The sequence below is a fragment of the Zalophus californianus genome, chromosome 8 (genome assembly GCF_009762305.2).
Source record: "Zalophus californianus isolate mZalCal1 chromosome 8, mZalCal1.pri.v2, whole genome shotgun sequence".
In the NCBI taxonomy this organism is placed as follows: domain Eukaryota; kingdom Metazoa; phylum Chordata; class Mammalia; order Carnivora; family Otariidae; genus Zalophus; species Zalophus californianus.
This window is the reverse complement of record NC_045602.1, coordinates 39,218,016-39,243,199: the sequence shown is the minus strand read 5'-3', so window position 1 is coordinate 39,243,199 and position 25,184 is coordinate 39,218,016. Positions and strand designations below refer to the sequence as shown.

General features: G+C 48.8%; 2 protein-coding genes across 2 annotated transcripts in view; both read right to left on the bottom strand.

Annotated features, from left to right (window-relative positions):
• The window catches only part of CD8A (CD8a molecule), a 34,928-nt gene extending 34,714 nt beyond the window's left edge, over window positions 1–214 (bottom strand). Inside the window, exon 1 of the mRNA XM_027624164.1 lies at window positions 15–214. The gene's annotated coding sequence lies outside the window, so the exon portion shown is untranslated. The remainder of the gene's footprint in view (window positions 1–14) is intronic.
• A 9,826-nt stretch (window positions 215–10,040) lies between these two features.
• CD8B (CD8b molecule) lies at window positions 10,041–25,184 on the bottom strand. Its single transcript, XM_027622666.1, has 6 exons — window positions 25,093–25,184; window positions 21,752–22,111; window positions 18,060–18,149; window positions 14,375–14,464; window positions 12,838–12,874; window positions 10,041–10,760 (listed from the first exon to the last, which is right to left on the bottom strand). The coding sequence occupies exons 1-6, from the start codon at window positions 25,133–25,135 to the stop codon at window positions 10,748–10,750; spliced, it is 633 nt and encodes a 210-aa protein (XP_027478467.1). The 5' UTR covers window positions 25,136–25,184; the 3' UTR covers window positions 10,041–10,747.

Sequence of the window (25,184 nt, the reverse complement as noted above, 5' to 3'; positions counted from 1 at the left end):
ATGGGAGCACGTACCTGGATGTGTGGATACCGACGGCTGGAGTTGTTGGAGGAAAACATCCAAGACAGCTCCTCCAGGCTTTGATAAATCTGTAGACCAAGCCGACTCAGACACCTGCATTTTTAGGTGGTTTTTTAGAAAGTCTCATTTATGTTATATTGATGTGCCCTTGAAAGACTGAAAGGAAGTGTGGTCTTGTGGCGGAGCGCTGTGCAGGCAACACGAGGGCCCATGTTGTCTTCTTAGCTCTGCCCCTTGTTGTCAGAGGAGTCCATCTGGGCCATGGGAATGAAGGCTGTCCCCTTGGTTAGCCAGCGACACCTCCCCAAGTTGTGGGGCAGGGTGATGGAGTTATAAAGCCAAATTGCTCCTTCCAATAAACAAAACAAAACAAAACAAAACAAAACAAGGAGCAGTTCTAGAATAGTGACTTTCTTGCAAACAATGAAATATTCTGAGAATCTGTGCGATAACTGTGGGTTTGTAAATGAAGAGGAAACAGGAACCACTGATCGTAATGATACCATTAAAAGCGGCATTGGTTCTGGGCCAGGGGCACCAACAGACATTCTGAGAAAGCAGATGACCCAGGAAGAGAGACATTGCCTGGGCCCTGTCACCTGGAAAGAACCCCAGCTTACCTTCTTAACCTTCTCTGTGTGGGTACCTTACTTTGTCACTGCTGGGTGTGAAGTGTAGCAATTAGAAATACCCACTTCCTTAAAATCAGCGGAGCGAGTTCAAGGCTATTCCCATAACATATAGCATCACTTGCTTACTTGTATTGAGGTAGCTTTCCTTGAGTGGGCTAGAAAGAGAGGGAGTGACAATTGGGAACTGGCCATGGAAAAGGTCACACGTGGACGTCCATGTGAATTTTGTGGCAGCAGAAAGCTCATTTTGGTGCACGAATGATTTGAAACTGTGGTCATGTGTAAGCCATTGAGTAGACTTGCTCTAGAAGGGTTCTTGGAAGCTCACTGGGACTTTGAGAAAAACACTTTGTGGTAGAATTAGAGAATGTGAGTTTTATGAATTTAAATGTGGGGAGGACGAGCATTTGGCAGGGCTGTCACTGAGGGCCTCCAAGTATTATTTTGGGAGCTCAATTAGACTAAGTTCTTTTCCCACCATAGAGATCTAAATTCTAAAGGATCAGATTTTACCAGTTGCGAAGAATTTTTCATTTCAATTGCAGTTTGCTGCTGCTTCGGCCACAACCAGAGTAGAGAAAGAGCCCAAAAGGATGGCTATTATGTAGCAATCATGAACTCTGGGCTTTCATATGGTGATAAGACTAGGCAAGCTTCTGCAGGACCTAAGATGAAATTGCTCTTTCTTTTGTCCCCACAGGTTGGGGTGCGGGCACAGGACATCTCACTGGGTGTCACTGGGTGGTGGTTGTCAGGAGAGTCCTATCTCTGCCCTTTGCTTTATAGCCTGGTGGCTTGATGATGCTTAGGCTTAGCATCCTGCTTGTACAATGGCAAGAGTGTATGCGTGCATAAGGGGTTAACTGAGAGGATGCAGGTAAAACCATAGACTACCAAGCACATAACAAGCGTTTGATAAATAGAGATGGTGGCTGGCAAGTGAGGGCAAATGTCAATAAACAATGTGTGAAGATATGGGTCATCTGGTCACTTAAAACTTTTAGTGAGATTGGAGTGGTCTACCCTTCTCTGGAAACAAGTAGAAACGTGTGCATACGTGTGCGCGTGCGTGGTCAGACCCAGGACAACTTTTTAAAATAGATGTACAAGGTAGATCGTCTCATTTATAGTTTGGAAATTTAAATTTATGTTTATCGCTTGTTATTTGATGATAATTTTTCTCATCTCAAAGGAGATTTTGCAGCTGCGGGAGATGCTCTGGATGAGCTCTCCTCTGAAGGTAAGATGCCTTTCGAAGGGCCCTGGACTCAGAGTGAAACCCCCAGAGCAGCTGGAGATGAATAGCCTGTGATGTTCCATGGCAGGTCACAGGTGACTTTTACCTTCTTGTCCATGCATGTAGATTACTTGCATCTGTGTGTTACATGTATAGTCAGACAAAACTATAAAGCAATTTCAGGTTTGAAAAAAAAAGTATGAGGAGAATGTATAATGACAAGAAAGGAATTACTATTTTAAAAAAGTTTTGGGGGCGCCTGGGTGGCTCAGTCAGTTAAGCGTCCAACTCATGACTTCGGCTCAGGTCATGATCAATATATAATAGTATAACCCTACTCTAATCATAGTAACCTTTTCATGATAGATTGATAGAAGTGGATTTGCTGGGTCAAAAAATATACACAACTCTAAGGCTTTTGATACCTGTTACCAAATTGCCCTTGGCAATGGTGGCACCATTTATCAGCACTCTCATCTATCTGAAATATTATATTTGGGATAATCTATCTGGGCTAATGCCTTTTTTAAAAATGTATTCCTTTTAAAAATTTGTTGTTTAAACAACTCCAATCTGTATTAGAAACAAGTTCATATTTAATTTTTATTAGAGTTTATTATTCATTCAATTACTGACCTCCTGGTTTCTCGCTTTCAGTATATTTTTAAAAATATTCACTTATTTAAGACACCTGGACTTTCTTTCCATGTAAGATGTGAAGGGCGAAAACTTAATTTTTTTCCAAATAGCTAACCAGTGATCTCAGCACCTTTATTATATAATCCATTCTTTCCCCTTGTATGTGAATGTCGCTGGTGTCGTGCACTCCAACTAGTCTAATGGGGTCTATTCTCATATCACTTTATTTTACTTACTGGAATCAGTAATTATAAATTGGCTGGTATGTATCTAGTAGCTGATAAGCCTATTGGGAGGAAGAGGCTCTTGCCTTTGAGAAAGAAAACCTTCTTGATTCCAAAAAGATGGGTGAGTCACATTCCTCCATCTCTGCAATTTTTCCCTCTGCTACGACCTAAGGATGGGAAACACAGGACATCACCGTGAGGAAGCAGGAATCCAGAATTCAAAACCTGGGTGATCAAGAACAAAGCTTGTGGGAAGATTGCACCCCCCCCCTCCCTGGGCAGGGCGGCGGGAGTGGGTCACAGTAAAAACTGAAGATCAGCTTCTGGGATTCCGACACTTTGAGAAGCCAGCCAAGTACTGGGACCTTGAGGAAAAAATTAAAAACCAAGAGTTTGGGGAGGAGAAGGAAGTATTGTTCTCATGCTTTTCAATAAATTAATTAAATAACAAACAAAGTGATGCATAGGGTCATGCTGGAGGAAATAGATAACCTTGTTGTACCTATGCTTGAAATGACATCTTTTTAAGTGTAGGAACTGATAATATGTCTAACTACCGTACAAATTCTACTTCTGTGAAAAAAGTCTAAACGAGTGGAAACTGCGTGCTCTCACATAAGAGTCCTGCTCAGCAGCCTGGCTGGTCACACCACGAACCCACAGCCAGAGCAGCATGGTGACGCTGGGGTGGTGAATGGCAATGTTAGGCAAATAGAGAGGAGAAAATAAATTACCTGTAGTGATTGGAAAACGAAAAATAGAAAGAGGTGATAACGCATCAAGTAAGAGGAAGGACACAGTACCATCAAGTCTTGACGTAGAACCAAACGATCGGCTCGAGTGGAAATGCGTGTTGAACGCTAACAGGTGCTGTGCCCACCCCAATGCCCGCTGATTTGTCCCCACTCCCCATTCCATTGCTGCTTTGCCCTTTTGTACTGTTCCCTTTGTGTGTGTTGCTTTGTCACCTGCCCCAAATCCTTTTTGAAATTAGGGAGTGCAAGAATGAATAAAAATACTGATTCTTAGGTGTTTTCCAATGTATTATAACTTTGACAGTTATTATTGAACTTTAACAGTCAAGTTAATTAATAAAAAATAAAAGGAGGGATTCTTTTGTTTCAATTTCTCCTTACTTCAGTAAAACTAGTTCCTTTTCCAAGGAAACATTTGCTTCTTTGTGTTCATGCCCAGTATTGGCGGTGAAGCGTGTCTCCTTCTACAGTGGCATTGGCTTGTTCATGCGGTCATGTACCCTCAGCCTTAGACATGTACATGGTTTTCTGCAGGTGGATTACTTGCTTTACAAAAATAGGATCATATTTTAAATTCTTCCCTGCATCCACCTTTTCCTCCCTAGGGATTTCCTGGCAATCTCACCAAATCATTCTCTTGAGTCATTCTTTTGATGGCTGCGTGATATTATTTTAGGGCATGTATAGATCACATTTTTATTTAGTAATTCCCTATCGATGAGCTTGGGGTTGTTTCCAGTTTTTATTTGTCCCAAATGAAATGGAAAGAATCATCTTTGTATACTTATTCTTTTGCAATAATATTTTTATTTTATAGGGGCGAATTCCCTGGATTGCTGAGGTAGAGTATGTGATTTATATTAGACATTACTAGATATTACCAAATGGTTTTTCCAAAAGGAGAACAGCTGTAGTGTCTCATGATACCATCAGCAGCCCCTGTGAGTGCTCTTGTCCATGTCCTCTCCTGCACTGAGGGCCGTCACTCTTACATTTTCACCTGCCCAGGGATGTTTGGATGCAAATGACAGATTTCCATTTTCCTGGAAAATGTATTCTTAACCTTGGCCGAGTCACCACTCATTCTCTGAAGTTGAAACTTTGGTGTAGAGGTCATGGCAGGAGGGATGAGACCATGCGGATCAACCATCCTCTCTTAAACACTCAGACACACTCAAGGGTCTTAATTTATTTGGATACTAAAGGCAGGGCAGGGAAGATGGTGGGGAGGTTTTGAGTTAACATCAGCAGGGGCTGTCCAGGCTCAACTGTGGGACAGCTGTCCCCTGAAAGGCCCTGTGTGGCACAATAATCAGGAATAGTTTACGAGGCAAACACGCAGGGGCACACTCTGTCTGAAGTGACACAAATGAAACCCCAATAGTGTCATCCCTCTTCCATTGCTAAGCTCCGCACGTGGCAGCTAAGATGTGGAGAACTGTTAGGCAAGCACTGCCTCCCATCTGAGCCCCAGCGAGCCTTCCTTCTCACCGCCTTCACCCCCAATGCCTCAAGGTGGGCGTGAGAGACGGGATGCTGAGCTTCTGGCCAGGCAGGCTCTGAGTGCGGTCCGGGAAGGGGCTTCCACAAAGGCCAGTCCTCGCCTTTGTGCTGGGTGAGCCTCCCATTGCTCTCTGCTCCCTAGGCCTCTCTGGCTCCCCAGGCGTGGCAGAAGTGAGGGCCGAGGAACAGGAGAAACAGCCTCCCTTTTGCCTGGTCTGGCCCCTTCAGCATCCTATGGGCCAAACGCTCGCCCTAGGCTAGACATAGACAGCAGGTCTAGCCAAGCAGCCAGCTTTTGGCCCACAGGATGCTGATGGGGGGCTGGGGAGAGCTGTGTGGGGAAGATGGGCCTCCGCCTCCCCACCAACACTTCAAATCTTCCCCTCTTAACTTTGTCCCCACCCAACCGCAGAGACCTCCACAAAATCTACTGTGAAAGGCCTCATACTCTTCCACCAGCACAGCATAACTTTTTGTGAGGCAGCAACTCATGCCTTCTGCTTGTGTTAACATCATCTGGGTATTTACGTGTCTCCCGTTTACCGTCTGTCCAGGGCTGGCACTAGTGTGCGGCCCCGAGGGCACTCACTCTTGGAGTCACACAGGTGCCGGGCCTGTGTCTCTGTCCCCCACGATGCTGTGAGCCTATGGAGTTAGGGACAGTGTCTGCTGAACGCATCGTTAGTGCCAAGAACTCCATAGGTGCTCGGTTAAGAACTAGTTTGTTGAGTGTATGTTCTCCAAGGGGTTTGTTGACTGTACCTGTCAAAGCAAACAGTGAGAAGTGTGGCTAAGTCGAGTCTTCACAGCGTTGGGGCCAAGACAGGCTGGGCTGGGGAGCCGGCAGAGAGGGCTGAGGGGGTGCCTCGGGCAGGCTGTTCCTCTGGCTCAGTAAGTGGGCTTTTTGCTTCACTCATTTATTCATATACATTCTGGCCTTGAGGCTCAGGAAGGCTGACTGTGTATGCGGGTGGCAGGACAGGGCCGGAGGGCTCTCACTGGCCTTGGTCCCCCCAGGAGATCAGGGACTGGCCAGTAAGGAGGGATCTGGGGGGGCTGGGCTGTGTCTGTCGTGGTTCCCCAAGTCCCAGCACAGGGCCAGCCGGGCACACAGAAGGTGCCCCAAATAAATACATTTACACTGGCATCGAGAAGCCTGAGGAAGAAGAGCACTACCTGCAGAGAGAGGGCAGGTGATTAGCTCACTTGTCAAAGGGGACAGGATGGGAGATAGTCTGCAATTAAAAATATATGAAAAGGGGCGCCTGGGTGGCTCAGTCGGTTAAGCGTCTGCCTTCGGCTCAGGTCATGATTCTGGGGTCCTCGGATCGAGCTCCACGTCGGGCTCCTTCCCCAGCCTCTCCCTCTTCCCCCTCTCATGCTCTCTCTCTATCTCAAATAAATAAATAAAATATTAAATATATATATATGAAAAGAAATGTAGACTTTTTTGTTCAAATTCAGAAGCCCAAGCTAAGCTAAAGATGGGTACTTGCACATAAAAGGCTGTCAATGAATGGGAGAAAACAGGATCCAGGAGAGCCAATGACACCGCGCGGGAATAGAGTCCTTTTTCAGAACTTTGGCGTTCAGCATGACAAGAATCACCCAGGTCAGGCTTATGTCTGTGAATCCCAAACAGATGTGGTGTCGAGGGATGCGGTTTCCTTCTGTTTGGGCTGAGGCACCCAGTTATGTAACCCGCAGGACTCCAGGAACCGGTGACTCACGGTCACCAAGGAGTGTCAGTGACGCATCTGAGGAGGTTTCCCAAGAAGTGATGGAGGAAATCTTTCGTCCTCCACACCTGGAAAGGCCTCTGAAGACAGGGCTCTTTCTCTCTTTCCCTTTGACTGGGTGGTAGATTCGATCAGCTTTGCAGCCCACACAGGACCGGGGATCACTTTGTGAAAACAAGTTGCCCACTTCCTACAGGTAGAGAGACACAAACTGCGGGGGTGGGGGTGGGGATGAGTAAGGATGAAAGGGAGGGGGTTGCGTAGGAGCCCCCTTCCTCCTTTGAACTGGTGCTGCTGGGTGCTACACCTGCAGGCTGGTGCCCAGAATTCACTACCCTTGCTTCCCGCTGAGGGGGGACTGGCCCAGGGAAGCGGGACTGGCCCAGGGAAGCGGCACTGGCCCCAAACCCAGCTATGGCCGTGCCCCACAGCAAGGCAGAGAGAGACAGTTGTTGCTCCCACTGCAAAGAAGGGAACTGAAGCCCACAGATGTTACAGGGGCTTGCCCAAGTTTGCACGACTGGAGACTTCGGCCCTGCAGTCTGGCAGCCCCTGCACGAGTCATGTGATTCCCATTGCATGGATTTTTTAAAAATCGTGACTTGTGAACAAAATCTCTCATCAACAGCTATTGAAGCGGATTCCAATTTTTTAATATTATGATGATCAGAGCCTCTTTCTAAAAAGAAGCCGTTTCTTTTCCCCAAACTTTCCTACCCCCAATTATAAAAGTCATACATGATTGTTGTAAAAATTCATGAAACCAGACATGTATGTATAATGCAGAAGTGGAAACTCCCCAGAGTAACTACCATTAACAGCTTGGAGTATATCCTTCTGGATCTTTTCCTATGCATACACAAATATGTCCAGAGGCACTGATATATTATTAGAGAAAAAAAATCAAATTTGCAGAATAGTAAGATTCGATTTTTTATATTCTATATCTTAGGTATTACGTATTACATTTTATAAGATTTCAATTCTCTGTTTAAAAGAGTATAGGCAGGAAAAATCTGGGAGAACAAGAAACTTTTAATGCCAATTTTACATATTTCTGCAATGCTCTGTACTTAGATGTTCAAAACATGTCTTTGTTGGAGTATAATCTATATTTCCATACATACATATGAAAGTTGACATATTGTGAGTGTACAGCTCAGTGAATTCCACTAACTGAACACACCCATACGAGCAGCCCCCAGATGGGCGACAGGACATGCCAACTCCCAAACTTCATACTCCCTCCTATGGAGCACCCCTGCAATAAGGGTAACCATATCCTGACTTTAACGTATATTTGCTTTGCCTGTTTTTATCGTGTTTGAATTTTAGCAGTGGCCATATATTGCATTTTAAACGAGGATAATCCATACGGATGTTGTGACAATATATGCAGGTGTAGTGGCCATCATTTGAAGCCAGCATGGATGGGTCTCACTCATTCCCTAATCGCTGCCACGAGTCCCTCGTCTCACAATTGATTTGTCTTTTCCTGATGGACATTTGGACAATTTCCAATTTTTGGCTACTAAGCAGCACGACAAAAACCAATTTGATGTGTTTTTCTTCGTGTATGGAACCTTGAGATGTGTGTGTGTGTGTGTGTGTGTTTTAAGGTAATGGCCTAGAGGTGGAATTGTGAGTCAAAAGATATCTAGATTTAAAAAAAAATTTTTAAAAATATTTTGCCATAACGGACCTCCAGAAAGTAGTAAATGCTCAGTTCCTTCTGCAAAAGAAAAGTCAGGTGCTGGGTGCAGACGACTTCACCGCAGCCCCTGCTGCTGGCAGCCAAGCCTGCTCCAGCTCTCTGGGCAGACCAAGCCGTAGCAGGGACCTGCTGCACAGAAAAGAGACAGAGGTGCCCCCCGCCCCCTTTTCCCGGCCCTGGTCCTCCAACCTCACCCCCGTATGAATTTGCAAACGACTAAACACAATTGCAAAGACAGCAATGGGGAGATGCTGTCAAACAGCCAAGCATAAAGTGGAGAGAGGGGCCTGGAGGTCCCTTCTTACTTCTGCTGTGGACTGGGTGTGAGCCTGCAGGGAAGGCAGGTTGCACATCTGGGCTTTAGTCTCTCTCTCTCTCTCGAAGATTTTATTTATTTGTTTGAGAGAGTGTGTGTGTGTGAGAGAGGGAGAGAAAAAGAGAGCAAGCATGAGCAGGGGGAGGGGGGCCAGAGGGACAGGGGGAGGGAGAAGTAGACTCCCTGCTGAGCAGAAAGCCCATGTGGGGGCTCCTGGGCTGGATCCCAGGACCCCGGGATCGTGACCTGAGCCAAAGGCACTTAACCGACTGAGCCACCCAGACATCCCCTGGGCTTTAGTCTCTTATCCCTAAATGGGATGTCTCAGAGCAAGAAGCCCACCTTAAACGTGAGACCTAGAAGGGTCTGGCTCAGGCCACCCTGCTCCTTCCCCCCTTCCCCGGGGCCCTGGGAGGCAGCCTGTCATGTTGTCCTCAGAGCTGATGGGCAGAGAGCATTTGCTTCTCTCGAGCATCTCCTGCACCAACACCCTTCTAACTCCCACCTGCCACACCTAGTTCTGCCCCTTTCACTCCACAGGCAGCATCTCAGATGCTTCCTCCCCTCGAGCCATCTTCCTTTCCTGTTTTCTGTGGCCGCCAGAGGTCTCTGAGCAGAGCCTGGTTTGCCACTGCCCTTCTTCAAGGGCACCTCCCAGCCGCTGGGAAAAGCAGGTGGTGCTCTGTTCTCCGTTGGCCTGCACCTGGTGCTTCTGTTAACGCAGCCTAAGGCTGCATTCATTTTTGGCTCAGTAGCTCTTAACACTGCCAAAGCCCAGGGTGGGGAGCTAAGATCAGATCCCCTTGGGCTTTTTCAGAAGGCACGAGTTCCTCATCTCAACTCTCTCTTCCAGCTCAGCATGTTCCCCCTTGCATTTGCTTTTCCTGTCAAAGCTGAGAGAGACACCCTGATGCCTCTCACCTTCTCTTTAGTACAAGGTCAGCAGTCTGTGGCTAGGAGTCCCTGGGGTTCCGCTCTGTAGAACCCAACAGGTGTAGTGAAGGTGGCTTGGGGTGGCCAGAGGAGGCCAGTCCCTGGGGCCCCTGCTGCCTGGCGCTGGGTGCCTGGGGTGCTTCCCAACTTCCGAGACTCTCTCTATGCCTACCATACGGACGACAGCATGTTGCAGGGGCGAATGAGGACAGGCACGTTTTATCCTTGTTATTTCTTTTCAGCTGAGCATCAACATCTTTGCCATACAGATGGGCTTTGTGCTTTTCCATCACAGGACCCATTTGCATCTTTTATTCAAGGACTTTATTTTTCCAACCAAGACATTTTGATAAAAAGAACAGAAAGTGAGAGAAATATACAAGCCATGGGAGGGCAGAAGTGAAAGCTGGGGAAATTCCTAATAGGAGATAAAGTGACTTCCCATTCTCAAAGCCACAAGTCCCCAGCCCCAAAAGGACATCCCCAGAGACTGAAATCACTATGGAAGTCAGGTCAGCCCTTCACAGAAAGCTGGTTTCAAAGCTGGGTCTGGTCTCTGGGGCTGTCGGTGAGGGCAGTCAGCCCCAGCCTGGGAAGACCAAGGAGGAGCCAGCCCATTGCCATCCCATGAGAGACTCAGGACTCCACGTCAGTGCCCTACCAGGGCAAAGCAACTTTCGAGACAGGGGCTGGATGGCCAACACAAAGGTCCCAGCCCAGCCCAGGGGGAGTGTGGGAGCTGGAAGTGGTGTCATGGCAGCATCCTCCAGTGTGCCCCCGAGTTGCAGGAAGTGTTCGGGGGCTCTGAAGCCTTCTCGCTGTGGCTCCCGATGACCAACTAACACGTTGCTCCCACGCGTGAGGCCCACAGAAAGAACTTGCAATAGTTAAAAGCAGGCAACTTCAGCAGGCCAGTGAAATTTCCACAGTGGAGTGAGTTGAGCGTGGCTCTTCTCTCTCATTTTTCCAGATCTCGCTCATTACTGACCACACGTATTTTTGTAGCAGGACCCCGAAAGCATATTTTTTGCTCATTTATAAAACCTGAAAACAACAGCAAGTTGAGACACCACTTATTGTCAGGGAAATTATATGAATTTCCTGTAACGAAGACAAATGACAGGTGAGGATGCAGGATTGCACTTCCAGTAAGGAGCCCCGGGCCAGGAGTTTTTTGTTAGTATGTTTTTAGGGCCCAACTTAGTCATTAAAAAAAAAATTTAAGAAGCTCAAAAAACAAAGCTCAAAGAACTCTAGCTTTGAATAGTGTTATTTCCTGTAGTACCTTCTAAGAGAAGCTATTCACAAATGTACACTAAGGGGCCAGAAGAAGGTGGCTTGCTGATGGGAAGATTTTCCAGGCTCAGTTTCGGGCTGGGGAGCGTTTGCCACAAGTCGCAACTTGAGTTTGGAATAGCTGATCCGTGAGGCCCATGGACTCTTTCGCCCACACCTGGATCATGGTAGCAAAACTAGAGAGGATTTCCAAATTTTGTTTTAGCCACAAACCCTTTTGTTCAAATGATGTCTCACTGGCGAGCGTAACTACAGGTGGTCGATGGCAGCAGTACTGGGAGCAGAGGGTGAGCAAGCTCACGGCTCCCCATGTTCACCCCCAGCTCCTTCCCCACCTCAGTGGATCCTCAGAGGTCCCCTAAAACTGGCATCAAATCACTGGGGAACAAGTTAAAATGAAGGGCTGAGTGGGGCCAGTATCCTGATGGGGACTCATTCTCCATTAGAGGTCACCAAGGGAAGATGTTGAACAGAACATTCTGCAGATCTAGGCTCAGACAAATACACTCAGGTTACCATCTCTTAGGTGGGGATAACTTCTAAATCCAGCACATAAAAATGTGAAAACTGTACGCAATCAAAATTATCATTGAAAATCACCCATAAAAGACAGCAGGCATGTTTCAGTGACTATCTCTAGTCAAGCAAATATATAGACAAATACAATGTATATAATAATGTCGAGAATATAATACAGAGTTTATCTGGAGTTTAAATTTTCAAGTATTTAGGAGTACATTTTGTTCCTTGGTTGTTTGGATGGTAGAGTTGACTTTTCGTAAGTGACATGAGTTTGTGCTTCGACTCCGTGGGACCAGGGCTGAGCACTTTATGGGTATTACCCCAATAAGTCCTCACAAGAGCCATGAGGTTGGTACTGTTAGCCTATTTCACAGAAGGGGAATCAGAGGCTCAGAGGGGTGAAGTGACTCGCCTACAGTCCCATGGTTGAAGAGCGGCAGACAGGATGCAAACCCCCTAGCCCGAGCTCTTGAGCACCAGGCCCTCTTGCCCTCTTCAATCTAGAGGCTTGATGGGCTTTCTTTTTTCTCCAAACACCTCTAGATGGAGGGGATTGTCATTAATGAGAGAGATAGATGTGGAACGGTATTTTGAGGAAGAAAAAGCAATCCAAGAACACTGCTCATGGCCCGGCTGAGGCCTGGCAGTCCCTGAGGCTGGGAGCAGCCCTGGCCGCTGGCCTCTCGGGCCTCAGCCTCTGGGTATCTGCCTGCACTTACGCAGCTCAGCGGTCTACAGAGCCGGGGCTTTTTAGCTCCCATGTCCATGTGACTCAGCCTTTTGATTTGCCAACTCCTGGGACACAGGTGGGGTCCAGGGTGGAAGACAGGACCAAGGCAGCCCAACGCCCCACACGAGCAGGGAAGGAAGCAGTGAACCGACTTGTCTTCCGATCCAGTCCTGCTCTTTACTAACCCAAATGCTTTGAGCAAGTCTTTCAGCTGGTCTGTAACAGTAACCCTCCTATGTCCTTGAAGGACCAAGTCAGATGAAATGCTGGGAGGGAAAGAGTTTGGGGTATCCTATTGTATTCTATGCTTGCAAGAGTTGATTGTGATCATTAGGAGAGCTAAGAGCTAAGTCTCTCCGTGCTTGAAATACCCAGTATTTTCATTTGTTTAGTCGATCTCTCCTCCTGAACTTTATGGCTCCATCTATTTATACAGTCTGAGATTTTTTTTGTAGGCGAGGTCTGGCTTGGGATCCCTGCAGGTAGAGGCTGTGGCAACAGTGGGGGCCAAGGAAGCCAGGACCACACCCAGGGCCGCGTCACGGGCACTTTTTCGAGGCCCCAAGCACTTACTGTTTCAGGAGGCGAAGCCGGGCTCTCCTCTGTAGGCCTGGAAGAAGAAAACAAGGAGGTGGGTTGTGTGGGCTGTGGGCCGCTGACTCCCAGCCCCAGAGAGTGAAGAGGGAGATGACAGGGGCAGCCAGCACCTCAGACCACTTCCCTGGCGCCAGGCTATGCTCCAACTTTATGTGCTTTAACTCCCTTCAAGCTCACAGCAAGCCTATGACTACTCCTCTTAGTACCTCCATTGGGCATATGGGGAAACTGAGTCACAGAGCATGCGTGGCACGGAGTAACTTGCCCAAAGTCGTGCAGCTAGTAAGCAGTAAAGCCAGAATTCGAACTCAGTGCATCTACTCTGGTCTGTGTGTCCTTAAATGTGCCAGTTTGCCCTTTGCAGCAGGTCAGGAATGAGAGGTGTGCAGACATGTGGCCTCAAGCTAGAGTGTGTGCATTCGGGGCAATCGCAAGTTTTCCCACCGGGATGCGGGAAGGAAGTGTAAGCATGTCTATTTATAGGTCTATCTCATCTTTTATTACTTTTCAGTTATGAAGCACATTTGATAACATACTTAATATATGAAATAAATACACATAATTGCAGTTAGAGTTTAAAATTTAACTTTTTTTTTTTTACTAATGAGATCTATTTGCAGTTGGGGTTCATAATTTAACAACTTTTTACTAGTGAGATCCTTGATCAAAAAGGTCTGCAGACCACTGAACTTTAATGGGGGCAAACGGATCCTGTTGTGAATGGCAATGTTATGCAAAAATGTGCACATGACACATTTCTTTGGGGAGAGGGTCTATAACTGCTATCACAAGTTTAAAGGGGTCTGTGACCTAAAAGAGTGTCACTGATCTAGTCCATGCCTCTGCGAGCCACCCTCTCTTATTTTATAGAAACCCAGAGAGGGTCAGTGACTTGCTCGTGGTGGCACAGGTGAGCAGAAGGGCCAAGGGTAGAGCCCAGGGCTCTTGGGCTGCTGGTGCGGGCCTCCCCTGCAGCTCCCCCCTTTCTGATGAAGACTGGGAGCCCAGAGCAGGACATGATCTCATCTCCATGGTGGCCGGGAGAGACAGTCATCTTCTGTCTTCCAGCAGCCTCGCAGAGGAGGAGGAGTTCAAGCTTCTGGGAACATAACCCAAACCCCAGTGCAATGTCTTCTGTGTACTGCTTCCATCCTTACTGCTCATGGGAGTTCTCACTGACTGAGCTCACACCCCATGTTGGGCCCTCTGGGCAGGACTTTACAAACAGCAACCCTGGGAGGTAGGTAACACTGTTACTCCTGGATGGGGTGGCTGATGCTCAGAGAGGCCAAGGTCCCTAGATGGGCAAATAGTAGGGTTGGCTTCAAACCCAGGTCTGTCTAACTCTAGAGACAGGGTAGTCTCTGATCCCTGCACCTCTGCAGCTACCATGGGCTGGGGGCAGGTGTAGACTTCTGCCATCTGTCCGTCTTCCCTAGAGAAGGATGGATGCTCAGGGACACCTCCAACAGCAAAAGGAGTCATCATGATGGCCCAAGAGGGCAAAACTTACAGTGTAGGTGGATGGCCACTCCCAAGGACACCAGCAGAAACAGGACTCCGGCCACCAGAAGGCCGAGGGTGAGGGGGCCACAGGAGGGGCCTGGAAAAGACACACTTACTGAACATCTGAGGCATGCACATAAAAATACAAAGAGGGAAAAATCAACCGGAAGTCCCACCTCCCAGAGAATACCATTGTTTGCATATTTTTCTCCTCTTTCTTTCTAGGTACTTTTTTTTATTTTTAAGATTTTATTTATTTATTTGAGAGACAGAATGAGAGATAGAAAGCACGAGAGGGAAGAGGGTCAGAGGGAGAAGCAGACCCCCCTCTGAGCAGGGAGCCCGATGTGGGACTTGATCCCGGGACTCCAGGATCATGACCTGAGCCGAAGGCAGTCACTTAACCAACTGAGCCACCCAGGCGCCCATCTTTCGAGGTACTTTAAACACATTTAGATAATTTTACATGGAAAATGTTATGTCCCGCATCATCATTTTAAAAATTAATTAAACTCAGGAGCTACTTATGTTGAAAGGAGATAATTTTCATGCCTGGTAAAGAGATTTTTACTATTTATTTTTAAAGCTTTTATTTTAACTACACAAGAGATTGCTGAATATATTTTCCTTGTAAAGGATTCAAGTATATGGTTAGAGTGCTCCTTGGCATGCTAGCTACTTCACAGGAAAAAAAATGCCATGGTTAATTTGGTACCTTTCTCTTTGCATTTACACATGCATAATTTACACAAACACATACAGGTTTTTTTAAAGCATATAGTGGCTTATACTCTACAAATTGTTTGGCAAACCATTTTTTTCTTCACTTAAATATATCAGGGGGCGCCTGGGTGGTGCAGTCGGTTGAGTGTCTGACTCTTGGTTTCTGCTCAGATCGTGATCTCAGGGTCGTGAGACTGAGCCCCAAGTCGGGCTCCACGCTCAGTGCAGAGTCTGCTTGAGACTCTCTCTCCCTCTTGCTCTGCCCCTCCCCCACCTCTCTCTAAAATAAACAAATAAAATCTTTTTTAAAAAAAATCTCAGCACACACTTTTCCTAGCAGAGTAACATTTGCAGTTTGGACATACCATGGATTATTCAGCCATCGGATGGGCATTTTGTTTGTTTCCTATGTTTTACTTTTACAAATAACTGCAGAGAATATCCTGGTACATTTTTCCTAATATAAGAGGCAGCCTGAGGCAAATACTGAAAACAGGAACCGCCAAACCATCAACTATGTCCGTTTAAAGTTGTGATAGACACTGTGAAGAGCCTTCCAAAAAGCCTGCACTGATTTTCATTCCTAACCACCAGCTGTGCCCCTTGCCGACCCTCAATATTATCAAAGTGTTTAGTTTTTGCCAGTGTAGTGGGTTTAACATGATACCTCACTTCCATTCCCCGATGATTTGTCAGCGTCAGCCTATTTTCATATATTGGCCACTTGTATGGCCTGGCTTGGCCTTTCTTGCCTTGCTCGGGTTTCGGAGTCCCCTGAAGCCTAGAGGCCACCACACCGTTGCTCTCAATGTCATCTCCAGGGACAGCTCGAAGCCTTAGGGAGCAGGCCCTTCCCCAGGGCGGCCATGTGGTTTCATTCATGATGACAAGCTGTGAGCTCTAGCTGGGTGCCCCCCTCAAGATGAGTGCCTTATATATAGCACCTCATTTAATCATGCCAGGCGAACATCCCAATGTTACAGATGAGGAAACAGGTTCAGAGAGGCTGAATCACCTGCCCAAGGTCACACAGTATAGGCAGTGATAGACTGGCTGACTTACCACCAGGGTACACTGTCCCATGGCCCCCACCCCCAAAGCAACCTCCACCTACTTTTCCGCCAACCCCGACTTGGCCAATTTCACACTCAGCCTGATTATTCTTAATAACCTACTAATGTTGGATTTGCATCTTTGCCCTGGGATTGTACTGAGGGTGCATATGAGAAATGATGCAAGACATTTGTCCTCATCACTTCTAGAAGTGTTAGTGAATTCATTATTGTTCAGCAGTCCTTACAGAAGGATGAACAGAGGAGATTTCTTCAAGAATTTAACACTGGGAGGAAGGCTTTGAAGCCCGGTGCCTGGGGTTGTTTCTTTACATCACCGTGGGGGGCAGGGGTTTGGTCCCAGATTATCTGGAGTATTCCCTTTGGTGCAGCTGGCTTCGCTGCTTCTCTACTTCTCTAGAAGCCCAGCACAGACCCAGTTTCGGCACCCTCAACTTAGTGGCCCTGGTGTATTTGCCTTTTGTGTCATTTTTTGTTGTAACCTGCCTGAAATCTTTTAGGCAAAGTTGTGGGGCACAGATACTTTACCAAATGAGGTCATTTTATCTCCACCTTCATGTTCCCCAAGACTGTGCCCTTCTGCATATGGGTTCTGATTTCCTTTATTACTGTGACCCCATGGGGCAGCTTCCTGCTCTGATCCCCTGAAATCCCATTAGGTGCCTCTCCTCAAGCTCTTTCTGTTACTTGACGTATTTGAGACCAAGCAACCCCAGTAGCGCGAGGCAGCTCTAGTGTGGTGGCTCGCCTGCTATTTGTTCTGTGGGTAGGAGCAGATGACGCTTTCTGTTTGTCACCAGTATCTTTTGGGGAACAGGGGTCAGTATTTTTCCAGAAACACATTTGGGTTGATGGTTCAAGTGAAGTGTGTGTGTGTGTGTGTGTGTGTGTGTGTGTGTGTGTGTGCGCGCGCGCGCGCGCGCCCTCCAGCTGCTGTGTCTGGTGCATATAGCACAGAGAGGCAAGTTTGTCCACTCATTAACAAACATATATTGGCACATACTGTGTGTTAGATCCTCTGGTAAGCATCCAAACTGAGAAACTTTTAAGTTTTGGTCCTTTGGGTTTGGTATTTTTGTTTGCTAACAGTTTTGTGGAGATAGATTTTACACATAAAGTTCACCTGCTCCAAGTGTATAATTTGATGGTTTTTGGTATATTCACAGAGTTGTGCAACCATCAATCACCACAATCTAATTTTAGAACGTTTTTGTCTCACCCCACAAAATATCCCGTACCCATTAACAATCATTCCCCATTCCTTCCCAACCCCCCCGTTTTAGGCAACCACTCATCTACTTTCTGTCTCTATGAAATGTCATATTCTGGACATTTCTTATCAATGGGATCCCATAATACAGGATCTTTTGTGTCTGGCTTCTTTCACTGTGTAATATTTTCAAGGTTCATCCATATCGTAGCTTGTATCAGTAATTCACTGTTTATTATGGCCAAATAATATTCCATTGCATGGATATTCCATATTTAGGTAATCTATTCATCAGTTGGTGGATTTCTGAGCTACTACTTTTTTGGCGATTATGAATAATGCCGCTAGGAACACTGATGTGCAGGTTTTGGGGGTGGACATAGCCTCCATTAGGTTTTGCCCCGTGACGATTTGTAAGCGTGTCCCCCACTAGACTGTGAGCTGCTGGAGGGCAGCACTGTGGTCATACTCAACTTCCCTTCTGACCTCAGCTTGCGGGGGGGGGGGGGGGGCAGAGAAACAGGCTAGAGTCCACAGGTGGGAAGGGCTTGCGGAAAGAAGGAAGGAAGGGAGGTAAGCAGGAAGGAAGAAAGGAAGGAAGGAAGGAGGGAGGGGGGAGAGAGGGAGGGAGGGAAGGAAGACATCCTGCTGTGCTTCTGAGGGTCCAGGAAGTTGGGAGAACTCACCCTTCTGGGTCACAGGGTTTGGGGACCGGCACACTTTCTTCTTGGGGGTGGGCTTCTTGGTGGGCGGGGCAGTGGTGGGAAGGACATCAACTACAGAAAGCAAGCAAGACATGTAAACAGTGGGTGGAGTTCCAGACAAAAGTTAAAATCTCATGTCTTCCATCCAGGTACTAAAGCCGCTATGACTAGGCTGCTACAGGGCTCCAAGGTTACATAGCAATAGAATTTTCTAGGTGTTTTCCCAATTCTCAGACCTAACTGAGGGCCTAGGCAGGGGGTTATTTTGGTGTCCAGGAAAGAGAGGGGCTCTGCAACCACATGGTCCTGAACAGAGCCCCAGCAGCCCTGATTAATTGCTGTGTGACTTGGGGCAAGTCCTATCACTTTTCTGTGCCTCCATTTCCTCATCTGCTGAAATAAAGATGACTCCCAGTTCCTTCTCGGGATTGTCATGAGAATTAAAGGGGATAGCACGCCCAGCGAACTGTGCTCCCCCTGGCCGAAGACCTTGAGTGGAAGCCAGAGTCCCCAAACCCTTGACAAGACCAGCCCCTTAGCCAACCTGCCAATTCCTAAATGGTTGGAGGAAGCTCATGGAAAGGAGGTGGGTGCCCTTTCCCATATGTATAGTAGCATGCAGGTTGCAATGGGGATTTTCTTTCCTTCTCAAGTGTCTTTACAAATCATATACTATCAGAGCTGGAACGACCTCTAGTCTCAACCTTTAATTTTAAAGACGAACACCAACGATGTGAGGGGCTGGCCCCGAGGCCCCACAGGGCAAAGTGCCCACCTGGCGACCCCAGCCCCTCTCCTGATGCCTGGGCGGGTCACTCCTCTCTTTCGTTCTAATCCAGTGTCACACTCTGATGTGTTGGAGCAGGGCAGGGGACAAGCACACTGAGCCAAGGGAGGCACCGGAGGCTTTGAGATGCTAGGAATGGTGTGAACACTGGGTGCTGCTGAATCCAACCCTTGTGTCTGTGCGGTGAGCAAAGATGTTTCACTGCAATGACTTTCTGCAAAACGGTGGGAGAGGGAAGATGGTGACACCATAAATTTAAACTCTAGTGTCAAGGGGGCAGAGAGGGGCCGCAGGAGATGGCCATTTCGGGGCTGGCATCTTCCACATAAAAAGCGGACACTTTGGACCCTTGCCAGCCTGAGTGTCCTCTGGAAAGTGGAGATAACACGCATCCTCTGCCTGCTTCATGAGGTTTCTGGGAAGAATCAACTAACTAGAACGGACCCCTACTAAGTCCCACCATGTGCTAGGGGCACAGCCAAGCACTTCAGCTTCAGCTTGAGCTTATTGAACCCTACAACTTTGGGACAGGCACCAGGACCCCCATCTTATTCCTGAGGAGGCCTAGGCTCAGAGAACTGGAATAGCTTGTCTAAAGTTCAGGAAGCCTTAAACAGCACGACAAGGATCTGAGCCAAAAGGCCCTGATTCCAGGCTCTCACGACGCCACCCTCTCTCAGGTGCAAATGCTTTCTGACAAAAAGTTAGGCATAGGTCAAGGCCTGTGGCCATGGGAATGCTGAGAGAAACTAGCATAAAAGGAAAAAGGACACTAGCTACAGTGCTCCCAGAGTGTGCGGGAACCTGGCCCTCTGTGGGGGCCCAGCATTGTTTCCTCCTTTCCTCCTCACGGCCCCGGCAGTGTCCATTCCCTTTACTTTATACACGAGGAGGCACAGAGGTCTCTCGGCTGGTCAGTGGGAAGCCTGCAGGGGAGCCAGTCTACAGCACTTCAGCGTCTTGGTTGGGCTCGGTGCCTGGGTCTGATGAGGGGTTTGTGCGGAGGCTTGTTCCATTTTAATTTCTTCTTGCCCAGAGCTGGGTCCCCTTGATGACTCCTGACTCCCCCTGCCCCCCGTTCAAATCTCCATGCTTCTCTCCTCTTCGAAAAGGACAGGACTTTTGAGCCTGTGGTATGTTAAAGCGGCCCCCAGAAGGCCCTGTCTTTCTCTAATACTTTCTTTACTACCTGAGGTTCCTCCTTCAATACGGGCTGACCTCGGGCAGGAAGGGCGGGGCGTGGCTCTGGATACCCTAATTCTGGCGAGGTGCAAGCACATGCTTTGGGAAGGGTCTGCTCTTCTCAGGGAGCTGAGCAGCATGAGGGGTTTGGAAATATCAAAGTGAGGAGTGAGTGGGTGGTGGTGTAGGTGGTGTAGGTGGAGGGGAAGCTTCTAGAAACCAGTTTTGTTTATTTCATCATCTACCCAAAATCTCATGAGTGGGAAAATGTGAGGCTTGTAGAGACAAAAACAATAAACCAAACCAAAACCCCAAACCCCCCAAAGCCCAATTTTCAATATAGGAATCAGTTGACACCTTGCTGAGGATGCCTCGGCTTCTTGCCCAGAGATCTCACCCCCATCCCTACCTCCTGACTAAAGACCCAAAGCTGGTGAGATGAGACAGCTGCACCCCTGTTTCTTTCTTCCTAATGGTGCTGCTGTCCCAGCTGTCTCTGCATCTTCCCATGCTGAGTGGTCCAGTTCCTGGGAAGGGGGCGTCCCCTTGTCATCAGCCCCCAGCCTGAGAAGAACCCAGGTGAGAGGGAAGCCGGACAGTGGGAGGAGCGCAGGGGGTCGGCTGGCCGTTGGCTAACGTGGGGAGGGGGCTAAAGGCAGGTGCAGGCCTTCGAGAATTTCTGCCATGATTCCCTCACACCTCTCAGAACTTACTCCTCACTGTCCAAGAGTGTGGCCATCTGCCCTCTGTGCCACTGGCCAGTCTCACTCAAGGTGTGCAGTGTGTAAGAAACACCTCGAACACTTAGTATGAAAAGGGAATGCAACATATTTCAATAATAATTTTCATATTGATTACAAGTTAAAATGGTATTGTTGATAAATTGGTTAAAGATACAGTATTTAAATTAATTCCACTTGTTTCTTTTTACTTTTTTTTTTAACGTGGCATTAGAAATTTTTTAAATCACATCTGTGGCTTATCATCTATTTCTATGGGGTGTACTGACTTAACTCCCAGAACTGCAGCTTCTCGGGGTTCGAGGGGGTCATGGAAGCCAACAGCAGCCCCATGAAACAGATGGGAAACCTGAGGCCCAGGGAGCAGAGGGACCCCGGTGCAAAGGCACACAGTGAATATGCAGCCAAATTTGCAGCTAGGCCTGGGGTCCAGTCTCCTTCCTCCCTGTACCTCTGGGTGTAGGTATGAGCCACAGCTCCCGCCCCCCAACCCATTCAGAATGTAAGGGCATCCTCCGGCCCTAGAAATGCTCTCACTGGGTATGTCCAGGCAGTGACGACCTTCTTTCCTGGTGTGCACGCTCGGTGGGAATTTCTGAGACCACTGTCAGGCCCCAGGACTCAGCCCAATCTAGGCAGAGCCTCAGGGAGGCCTGATGTGGCTGAAGGACAGCACTGCCTTGTCCCCGGAAGAAGCAGCAATGTTTCAAAGCATCCCATCTGCAATAGGAATCAACATCTTACCTCCCAGGGTAGATGGCAGCAGGGACTGAAATGACTACATAGAACACTTGCCTCTGCCTGGCCCTGGGTAAGTCCATTCCTACCAGCTATGATGCTAGCTGGCACCCTCTCCTGTGCGGGGGGGGTGGTGGCTGAGAGTGGAGGCAGCTCCGGTGCCTGGCACACACCCAGCACCCAGCAGGTGCTCCATGCTCATCGACAGCATTGAGCTAGATTCTTACCCACACTCAGCTGAGTTCCCTTCCCGAAGGTCAGCTCAGGGGTTCCGATGGTCATGCAGAAGTAGATGCCACTGTCTGCAGGTTTCACTCTTGTGAGATTGAGAATGGACCGCACTGCATCCGTAAACACAGTTAGCTTCTCTTGCTCCACATTTTGGCCATACACAATCCCTTTTTTGGAATCCCATAAGGCCAGGAACTCGTGGTGACTGTGCGGGCTTGGAGCTTGGCGCCGTCTCAGCCAGTAGATGCGTGTGCTCATGGGGGAGGTTTTGGCTTCACAGGACATTATCACCATCTGGTTGGTCTGAACCAGTATGGACCCAGGGGCCTGCTGGAGCACTGAGCTGCCATGTAGAGCTATGAGGAGCAGAAGGAACACAGATCATCAGCACGTTTTCCCAACCACAGTTGTGGGGCTTCAGAGTCACAGAGTCAAGCATCGAAGTAAAGCCATGGAAGAACCTGCCCAGTTGCAGGGGCCAGGGGCTGTGGCAAACGCTGCTGGTGGCTCCCGGACTCGGAGCTCGAGCACCCCACCTCCCAGGAGACCATCTGCAATCAGGTGTTTCCTATGGCCGGTTTTACGGAGGGGATGGGGAGAGAGCTGCCATTTATTGATTGCTTGCTTATATGCCTGGCTCTTTGTATAGATGATCTTAATCCAACCTCAAACTTATTTGGGGATTCTTATCCCCATGACACCAGTGAGGAAACTGAGGCATGAAGTCACTTGTTCAAAGTCCCACCAAGTGGGACAAGCTAGTAACTGACCTGGGATTCAAACTCAAAGATTCAAAGCCTGAAGTCAAAGCCGGTTGCCTTTCAGCTTGTCCTGCTGCCACTCTATGGACAGACCTTCAACAGGCTCCAAGCAGGTGGCAGAGACTCAGGCAGCCCAGAGGAGCCCCAAATCAGAGGCAGAGCCCAGGGCTGGTCTGGCCAATCTAAAAGAGGGCTAGCCACTCTTTCTGCAAGACATGATCAAGCATGCTCAAGCAAGAGGAACTCACTATTGCCGTACGAGCCACTACAGCCTGCAAATTGTTAGCCTAGTAAGTGACAGGTCACTGGATCTCCATTCCCGAGGGGAAGGTCAGACACCCCAGAAACAGCCCTGGGATTTCATTTTAGTCTCAAGATGGGAAGCATCGATAAGTAGGGGATTGTTCATGGAGAACTAGAGCAGGCCTTGAACCCAGCTTCTGCCCCCTACCAGCAGTGGGATTGCAGGAAGTCAAGGAGTCTGTCTCTGCCCTTTAAGAGGAGGGCAGCTGGGGGCCATTGTCCTGCTTGCCTGCGAGGGTTCGAATGTCCAAGAAAACCCCCTGCAAACTGTAAAGCGCTGTACATGGGTACTTCATTGTCTATGTGTCTCACACACCAGGGGTTGTTACAGGCAGCAGATGACAGAATGGGTCCTTCGCAGCCCAGTCCAACACACTGAATCTCACCTGGCGAGCCTTCCATTTTAGCTGTGGGGCAAAGGGAGATCCTATAGACCGGGGCAGCGACCTAGGAACTTCGAGGCACGAGAGGGCACAGGAGTCCAGAGGTTGTGTGTGTGTGTGTGTGTGTGTGTGTGTGTGTGTGTGTGTACCCAAGGGGAGCTGGCCTACTGAGGCAGCGGCCTAGAGTCACAATCCTGCTGATGCTTGTGTCTCAGCCTTCATGGCCCCATCGTGGGCCACAAACATAAGCTTTCTGGTTCCACTCACAGGCCACTCCGAGCTTCTGCGTGCACCAAGAATGACATGGTACCTGGTGCCCACGTGCCTACTGGGCCGTCTCTTTTCTCCCTAAACAGCATCCTGCCTTTTCAGCAGAGCAGAGCTTCTTCACTGTTTGGGGGCTCATTGACATCTTGGGGGAGATAATAAGAAACAATGATGCCAATCTTTACTGAACTGTGCCCAGCATGGTGCATGCATTATGTCACTTAATCCTCACCAGATCCTGTTTTACACCCATTTTACACATGAGGAAACAGAAGCTCAGGAAAGTTATGGGCATGCTCAAGGTCACAAAGCCTGTACGTGGTGGATCCAGATTCAAACCCAAGTCTGGGACCCCAGAACCTGAGCTCTGAGTCTCTCCCTGAATTGAGGAGACCTGTGATCCTCTCCTGGATCGCTGTCCCGTCCCCCTGTGCACATAGTGGGTCTGCAAATATGCAGACTCCTGAAGTTCTTGCAAGAAAGCCCAGAAGTGACTCCTTAAGGGGTAAAGGGGCCCAAAAGGATCCTGGGCTTTGTATGTATGTTCCCTTTCCTGTGTCCTGACATGCAGGCTTGCTAGCTGCGACACACCCTGGTCTCTCTCTTGTGTCCCCGGAGGCTGAATACCCAGCGTGGCCAAGCCCCATCTCCGTGCCAGACACAGAGCCAGGCCTTGCTACCCATGTGGTCTCATGGAATTCATTTGACCCTCTCCCAGTGATTCCATACTCAGAGGGACCTGCTCTTTCTAAAACGATCGGCAATAACTACTAGTTTTGAATGGCCTGGACTAGCTTCTATCTGAGATGTGGTTGAGCTCACTGGGTCACAGTAGGGGGCTGGCAGGCCTTGTCACTGTTGGCAGGATGACCAGCTTTGGGCTTTTTGGGGAAGAAAGCAATCAACTGCAGGGTAGTGGGCAGTTAGGGGTGTGGAGGGGCTTCTTCCAAGAGGCAGTCTGGTTGGGCTTATGAGAGGGACACTGGAGACTCCCCGCTACCTTCCGACCGCAACATTCCAACTCCCACGCAGCTGGCTCTGGGAGCCGCACCACATAGCTCCCACAAGCCAGGGAACCCCGAGGGAGTCCTCTGCCACACCTGTCCGAGAGCGGGCAGTAGCCTGGTGTTTGGCAGATTGTACCACCACTACCTCCCCGGAAGTACTAAAAATGTGTCGACAGAACCCTGGGCCAAGTATGGGACGTCGAAGCCAAACTGAGCCTCTGGAACATTCCTGGGGGCACATCCCTGTGGGAAACCTCGACAAGCGCAGTTTTTTCTTTCCTCTCTGTGTATCCTTCCCATTTCTCTTTTCTTCCTTCCCAAATCCTCCCCTCCCCCGCCTCCTCTCTTCCCTCCCCTCCACGCTTTTGGGGGAGAGTAGCCTCAGTCCTGGGGCTTCAGGGATCCCTGGAGTAACGAACTCGGGAGATGAATTTCTTTTCCACCCTCAGGGTCTGTGCCTGCCGCGCCGCCTCCCGGGGACCCCCACAACCCCGGCCTCTGGGCTCTGCACCCTAGCGGGACAGCCTTTTCTAAACTCTAGGGCTCAGGCTCTTCCCGGATCCAGGGCAGACCACCCGCTCCAGCCCCGCGCGCCCCGCGAGTCTCCCCGTCTTACCTGCGAGCTGCGCGGCCAGGAGGAGCCAGAGCCCCGACTGCATCTTGGCACGCCCGGGACACCTGGTCCCCGCGGGCCGCTGCTGAGACCGT